General features: G+C 47.3%; 1 protein-coding gene across 1 annotated transcript in view; it reads left to right on the top strand.

Annotated features, from left to right (window-relative positions):
- Positions 1-607: 607 nt before the first annotated feature.
- Positions 608-7,835, top strand: part of cep128 (centrosomal protein 128) — a 323,727-nt gene continuing 316,499 nt past the window's right edge. Inside the window, exons 1-3 of the mRNA XM_078234447.1 lie at positions 608-737; positions 5,654-5,817; positions 6,692-6,778. Coding sequence (XP_078090573.1) covers positions 5,668-5,817; positions 6,692-6,778 — 237 coding nt within the window. The 5' untranslated portion in view covers positions 608-737; positions 5,654-5,667. The remainder of the gene's footprint in view (positions 738-5,653; positions 5,818-6,691; positions 6,779-7,835) is intronic.

Genomic DNA, 7,835 nt, shown 5'->3' with positions numbered 1-7,835 from the left:
CTGGAAGTTTGCATTGGGAGCTGGTGGAAGTTTGCATTGGGAGCTGCTGGAAGTTTGCATTGGGAGCTGGTGGAAGTTTGCATTGGGAGCTGCTGGAAGTTTGAATCAGGAGCTGGTGGAAGTTTGCATTGGGAGCTGGTGCAAGTTTGTATTGGGAGTTGGTGGAGGTTTGCATTGGGAGCTGCTGGAAGTTTGAATTGGGAGCTGCTGGAGTTTTGCATTGGGAGCTGCTGGAAGTTTGCATTGGGAGCTGCTGGAGTTTTGCATTGGGAGCTGCTGGAAGTTTGCATTGGGAGCTGCTGGAGTTTTGCATTAGGAGCTGGTGGAAATTTGCATTGGGGGCTGGTGGGTGTGTGCAGCTTGCCAGCTGGCTGAGAGTTCGCGCTCCGCAGCTGCGCACTGGCGCCTCGCGCTCCCTCCGGGTGGGGGAGGGGCGGAGGCGGGACGTTTGGCGCACTTTCCGAGCAGGCATTGAGGAGGGCTACCTGCCGGCTGGCCCGCGCTGCCTGCTGGGAGTTGTAGTCCCGCTCTCCCTCTCCCTCGCACTCTCCCCGGACACGGGGACTACATTTCCCAGCGGGCCCCGCGCCGGCTCAGGGGGCCGGCCGAGGGCGGACATTTCAAGTTGCCATAGACGCTTCTCGGCCGGTGGATGCCTAGGCTGTTGCTGATGGCCGAGGCCGGGCAAGGGTCACTAGCCTAGCGCGGGCGGGATGGATCTCTGCGGCGTGTTAAAGGTAACGGCTCCTCCAACAATTACTGTTTAATATATAAGAGGGGTTGTCCACCCCTCCATCCCCAGGCAGAGTCAGGGGCAGAGGTGGCACAGTGGTTAGCGCTGCTGCCTCACAGCGTCAGGGACCCGGGTTCGATTCCCGGCTTGGGTCACTGACTGTGCGGAGTCTGCACGTTCTCCCCGTGTCTGCGTGGGTTTCCTCCGGTTTTCTCCCAAAGTCTGAAAGACATGCTGGTTAGGGTGCATTGGCCGTGCTAAATTCTCCCTCAGTGTACCCGAACAGGTGCCGGAGTGTGGCGACAAGGGGATTTTCACATTAACTTCATTGCAGTGTTATTGTCAGCCTACTTGTGACACTAATAAATAAACTTTAAGCAGAGCCAGGGACAGGGGCATGTCTGGGCAGTCAGGAGAGAGAGAAGCAGCAGTTTATTTTAGACAATGTGTTCATTTAAAAAGCTTCTTCCCCCTCCCCGCCCCCGTCACTGATCTTTTTCCTAAGCTTAAAGTTTATTTATTATTGTCACAAGTTGGCTTACATTAATACTACAATGAAGTTACTGTGAAAATCCCCAAGTCGCCACACTCTGGCACCTGTTCGGGTACACTGAGGGAGAATTCAGCATGTCCAATGCACCTAACCAGCACGTCTTTCAGACTGAGGGAGGAAATCAGAGCACCCGGAGGAAACCCATGCAGACACGGGGAGAACGTGCAGTCTCTCCACAGGCAGTCATAGAGCAATCCAGCATGCAAACAGACCCTTTGGCCCAACTGGTCCATGCCAACCATGGTGCCCTCCCAGCTAGTCCCAATTACCTGTGCTTGGCCCATATCCTTCTAATCCTTACCATCCATGTACTTATCCAAATGCTTTTTAAACATTTTTATTGAACCTGCCTCAACTGCTTTCTCTGGCAGTTCATTCCATATACGCACCATCCTCTGCCCCTCGGGTCCTTTTTAAATCTTTCCCCTTTCACCTTAAACCTATGCTCTCTAGTTTTCAAATCCTCTATCCTGGGAAACGAATGTGTGTGTTCATCCTATCTATGGCGCTTGTAATTTTATACACCTCAGGGTCACCCCTCACTCTCCTACATTCCAAGGAATAAAGTCCTAACCTGGCTAACCGCTCCCTATAACTCAGGCCCACTAATCCTGGCAACATCCTTGTAAATCCTTCTTTGCACTCTTTCCAGTTTATCAATGCCTTTCCTATAACATGGTGACCAAAACTGTGTACACTACTTACTCCAAGTGCGGCCTCACCAACAACTTATACAACTGTAACATCATGTCCCAACTCCTATACTCAATGCCCTGACTGTCATCCAAGCCATGAATCGAACCTAGGTCCCTGGCATTGAGAGGCTGCAGTACTAACCACTGCCACCGTGCCACCCTCATCTGGTCTGTACCTGTGTTTCGAGACTAATCTGCTGCTCCTGAGCCGTTCAACTTGGACAGATCAGCCCTGGATCAGTTTGATGACTTTATCCATTCTGATTAGGAAGTTTATGGGCTCGAATCCCACTCTCGGACTTCAGTTGTTTTCCTTGAAAAAGAGAATTGATAGAGGTGTTCAAAATCATGACCGGGCTGGACAGAGTAGATATGGAGCTCTGACAAAAGGTCATCCTTTTTTGATTTGATTTATTAATGTCACATGTATTGCGATGCAGTGAAAAGTAGTGTCTCTTGCGCTATACAGACAAAACATACAGTCCACAGAGTACATAGGGGAGAAGGAAACGAGAGGGTGCAGAATATAGTGTTGCCGTTACAGATAGGGTGTAGAGAAAGATCAACTTAATATATGGTAGGTCCATTCAAAAGTCTGATAGCAGCAGGGAAGAAGCTGTTCTTTAGTCAGTTGGTACGTGATCTCAGACTTTTGTATCTTTTTCCCGATGGAAGAAGGTGGAAGGGAGAATGTCCAGGATGGGTGGAGTCCTTGATTCTGCAGGTTGCTTTAGCAAGGCAGCGGGAAGTGTAGACAGTGTCAATGGATGGAAGGCTGGTTTGCGTGATGGACTTAGCTACGTTCACAACTCTTTGTAGTTTCGTGCGGTCTTGGGCAGAGCAGGAGCCATACCAAGCTGTGATACAACCAGAAAGGATGTTTTCAATAGTGCATCTGTAAAAATTGGTGAGTGCCGTAGTGGGCATCCTGAATTTCCTTACTCTCCTGAGAAAGGGGTCTGGACAGAATAGATAGAATCATAGAATCCCTACAGTACAGAAGGAGGCCACACATCATCATCACCATAATTGGGAATGCCCTGTCCCACTGGCAGGACAGACCCAGCAGAGGTGATGGCACAGTGAATACAGTGAGGAGGGAGTTGTCCTCGGAGTCCTCACCATCAACGTTGGACTCTGAAGCCTCATGATACAGATAAAACATGGGCAAAGAAACCTCCTGTTGGTTGCCACGTACTGCCTCCCCTTCAGCTGATGAATCAACACGTCTCCATGTTGAACGTCACTTAGAGGAAGCAGTAAGGGTGGCAAGGGCACAGAATGTACCCTGGGTGGGGACTTCAGTGTCAATCACCAAGAGTGGCTCACTGCTACAGACCGAGCTGGCCGAGCCCTGAAGGACGTAGCTGCTAGGCTGGGGCTGCGGCAGGTGGTGAAGGAACCAATACAAGGGAAAAACATACTTGACCTCATCCTCACCAACCTGTCTGCTATAGATGCATCTGTCCATGACAGCATCAGCAGGAGTGACCACTGCACAGTCCTTGTAGAGATGAAGTCCAGTCTTCACATTGAGGATACTCTCCATTGTGTAGTGCAGCATTATCACTGTGCTAAATGGGACAGACTTCGAACCGATCTAGCAACTCACGACTGGGCATCCAGGAAGCGCTGTGGGCCATCAGCATCAGCAGAACTGTACTCCAGCACAATCTGCAACCTCATGGCCCAACATATCCCCCACTCAACCATTACCATCAAGCCATGGGACCAATCCTGGTTCAATGGAGAGTGCTGGAGGGCATGTCAGGAGCAGCACCAGGCATACCTAAAAATGAGGTGTCAACCTGAAGCTCCAATACAAGACTACTTGTGTGCCAAATAGCATTAGCAGCAAGTGATGGACAGAGTTAACCACAACCAATGTATCAGATTTAAGCTCTGCAGTCCTGCCACATCCAGCACTGAATGGGGTGGACAATTAAACAACTCACTGGGGGAGATGGCTCTATAGTGATGGAGAAGCCTAGCATACCAGTACAAAAGGTAAGGCTGAAGCATTTGCTACAATCATCAGCCAGAAGTACCAAATGGATGATCCATTTCGGCCTCCTCTGGACATGAGCCACACTTACCATCAGTTAGAGCTGGACGAGAGAGCTTGTGTCTCTATAAATACACACAAAGGGCTCTATCAATAGATAAGTCCACCATTTGGCATTTTGTTGGCTTGTGCCATCTTTCAGCGAACTATGGAGAGTTTGCTGCAGGGTTTGCCCAGAGTTGTCTTTCATTTGGATGACATCCTAATAACAGGGTTCACCAAGGAGGAACATTTGAAATGAAGTTTTAAAAATGTTCCAGACAGCAGCAGTGTGATTTTAAGTGCACCTTCCAAGCAAATGAGGTGGCTTATCTTGGTTATCAGTTTGATGCTCAAGGGTTGCACCCAATGGAGGGCAAAGTGGAAGCGATTAAGGAGGCACCAGCTCCTTGGAACTCCTCAGAACTCAGATCCTTCCTTGGAATGCTTATCTATTATGGTGGGAGCCATCTCAAGAGCCAGTCCTACTGCCTGATCCAATTGTGTCAGCAAGTGTGGTGTTGTTTGTCCAAGGGATGAAGAGGCTGATAAGCCAGTGGCAGTCCAAAGTGCACATCACGGGATGTGGATATTGCTGACAAGGCCAGCATTTGTTGGTCAGCCCTAATTGCCTTTGAGAAGGTATTGATGTGTCTTGTATCTACAGTATAGAACAGCCTTCTGACTGTCTGCTTAACTACCTACCTGTCCCATTATAAATAAGTGTCCACATTTAGAATCATAGAGTCCCTACAGTGTAGAAGGAGGCCATTCAGCCCATCGAGCCTGCACTGTCAACAATCCCACCCAAGCCCTATCCCCGTAACCCCACGTATTTAACCTGCTAATTCCCCTGGCACTAGGGGGCAATTTAGCATGGCCAATCCACCTAACTTACACATCTTTTGAACTGTGGGAGGAAACTGGAACACTCGCAGGAAACCCATGCAGACACGGGGAGAACGTGCAAACTCCGCACAGATAGTCACCCAAAGCTGGAATTGAACCCGGGTCCCTGGCGCTGTGAGGCAGCAGTGCTATCCACTGTGCCGCCCCTATAATGGGAACTTGTCGAGGTAAACCTACCATGTTGTAATTACACCCTTTCACCATTGGAGACGCTGCAGTGCTATCATTGCTGGGAGGTTGTAATCACGGGATGTTAAGATTGATAATTTCCATTATAAATGTGGACATGGGGATTTATAGAAATACAAAACCAAGGAGAACTAAATAATGTCTACGTGTCCCAGTCCAATCTTCCCCTGGCCAGTGGTCCCTTCTCACTTGAAGGATGCACTTGACTTTGAAAGGTCAAAATACACCAACTTACTTAATCGTAATAGTAGATTTTCAATTTTCTTCTCCCCACTTGTTCATCAGTTTTCTGAGCATGAAGACTCTCTTGGCATCTTATTAATAGGGTTGGAAAGGTAGAATCATAGAATCCCTACAGTGCAGAAGGAGACCATTTGGCCCATCAAGCCTACACCGACCACAATCCCACCCAGGCCCTATCCCCATAACCCCATATATTTACCCTACTAATCCCCCTAACACTAAGGGGCAATTTTTTTACCATGGTCAATCCACCTAACCCACATCTCATTCTACCCACTTGTTTGCAGGCTGCAGTGTTCTTATGGCGGACTCATCGAGTGACTCAGACACGTGCCTTCGTAATTTTTCCAGGCGGCGAGGTCCTCTGAAGGCGACAGCTAAGGGAAGGAGCAGAATGCACAATGCTGGTGATGTGTCTGCTAAAATAGACACATTAGCAAGCACTTTACAGGTATTGTGTTGGATAAAAAAAAAACTCTCCTCAACTTGACTCGTTAAACTTGGCACTCGGTGTTGCGTTACCTGCAGTGTTTGCCTGAAATTAAAAATGCAAAGGACCCACTTGTGGGGGATGAGAGAAATGGTTGTGTAAATCTCTGTTTGGTGTTGTCAGCTTTTGGACATTACTGGAGCTGTCAGTGTGCTGGATCAGCAACAGGAACTGCAGCAAGACCTGCCTGTGACCTCCCTAAAATTGTGAAAAATGTAAAATTAGTTGTATATTAATTTAAATACAGGACTGATTTGTAGTTAATGGAAATTAATAAAAGAAATGGATTAGGATGTTGTTTTTTTCAGAAATTGATTTGGGGATGTCAAAAGGTGTCTCAGCCTGCTCCCAATAGGTCCGTTGAGTGAAGTGGTTCCCTTTCTGGAGAGATTGAGTACTGCGTGAGACAAGTGAAATTTGTATTAAGAAGTCTTGAGCCGATTATTGAGAGCTTGCAATGTTGTTAGGGATCAAATTCCTCATTCATGTCAATACTTTTACAATTACCTTTTCAATATCTCAGTATGCAACTGACTTGCTCTAATAAGCAACTACTAGATGATTACCCTGTTTAAAATATTGTGAAGAATTTCAGCTAACTGATTTCAGTGCCTCCGAGACAGCCCAACTGAGATGATGAGGAATTCACTGTGACAGATTTGGAGTTGTGTCTAATTGAGGCAGTATTCTCCAATGATACTGATAAAGAGGTTGTGATTTTTTTTTAATAAGTGGATTCTTATGTCCATTTTTAAAAGATTGAAATCCGCTTTAGCAATGATTTCTGGTTGAAGAGTTTAGGACTTTTTGATGTTTGAAGTTGAATGCATTTCAGGATACCAGTCGAGACCTCACGAGTGTTGATCGGATGCTGGGGCGGTATAGAGGCTACACCAACGAACAAATGGATACAGTGGCACAGGTATGTCCTTGCAAACGATAAATCATCTTTTAAGAGTGGTAACTCTTGCTTCCCCTGCCCCTGTTCCCCTCTATAAGTCAGTGTCAAATATTCACCAGTGCAAGTGGGTCAACAATCTGCTCTGAAGGTTTTGCTGTTCTGTTAGTGAGAAGACTGCTCTTGTATGGGATAGTCATTTAATTTTCTCTTTAATTATCCCTAGCTATCCCACCCTCCTCCGGTACTATTCCCTTATTTGCTACATCTTCTGAGGTGCTTTTACATTAGCACGATGGAGCTGAAGGCAAGTACATGCTTACTACAGCAAAAAAAACCTGACCTTCATTGTTCCAGCATTGTCTGAGAAGGCAGGAGGTGGTGGAGGGTGGCATGTCTTTTTAATCTTGGATCTTGTTAGCTGCTGCCTGACGCAGTGTTCGCAGAATTAATGGTATCAAAGCCTATCCAATAAAAAATCCCAGGTTGGTCCTGATCTGTGATTACCTAATGTTGCATGTTTTGGAGAAAGCTGGAACCTGGAGTTGTGTTTAGTTTGGTGTTGACCTACAGAGGGGTTAGTGTATGGTCAGTTAAAGTAAACCAGCGAGAGCAGTGGCTGGTACAATACAGTTCTCCCAGGACTTTTGTTTTGACAAAGTAAACATTCTTCTGGGATAGGCCCAATTTGGATTGAGAATATTGTGAGGAATTTTTGGGAGCAAATTCACCGCAGTGGAAGATCTGTTTTTTGAATTGTAAAAGATTCTTGGGTGTCACAGTGGCACAGTGCTGCCTCACAGCGCCATGGGCCTGGATTCAATTCCCGGCTTAGGTCACCGTCTGTGTGAAGTTTGCACATTCTCACTGTGTTTGCGTGGGTTTCCTCCGGGTGCTCCGGTTTCGTCCCACAGTCCAAAGATGTGCGGGTAAGGTTGATTGGCCATGCTAAATTGCCCCTTAGTGTCAGGGGGACTAGCTGGGGTAAACACATGGGATTATGGAGATAGGGCCTAGATGGGATTGTGGTCGGTGCAGACTCGATGGGCTGAATGGCCTCCTGCACTGTCGGATTCTATGA

The sequence above is a fragment of the Mustelus asterias genome, chromosome 18, assembly GCF_964213995.1.
Source record: "Mustelus asterias chromosome 18, sMusAst1.hap1.1, whole genome shotgun sequence".
NCBI lineage: Eukaryota > Metazoa > Chordata > Chondrichthyes > Carcharhiniformes > Triakidae > Mustelus > Mustelus asterias.
This window is presented reverse-complemented; position numbering and strand designations above follow the sequence as displayed.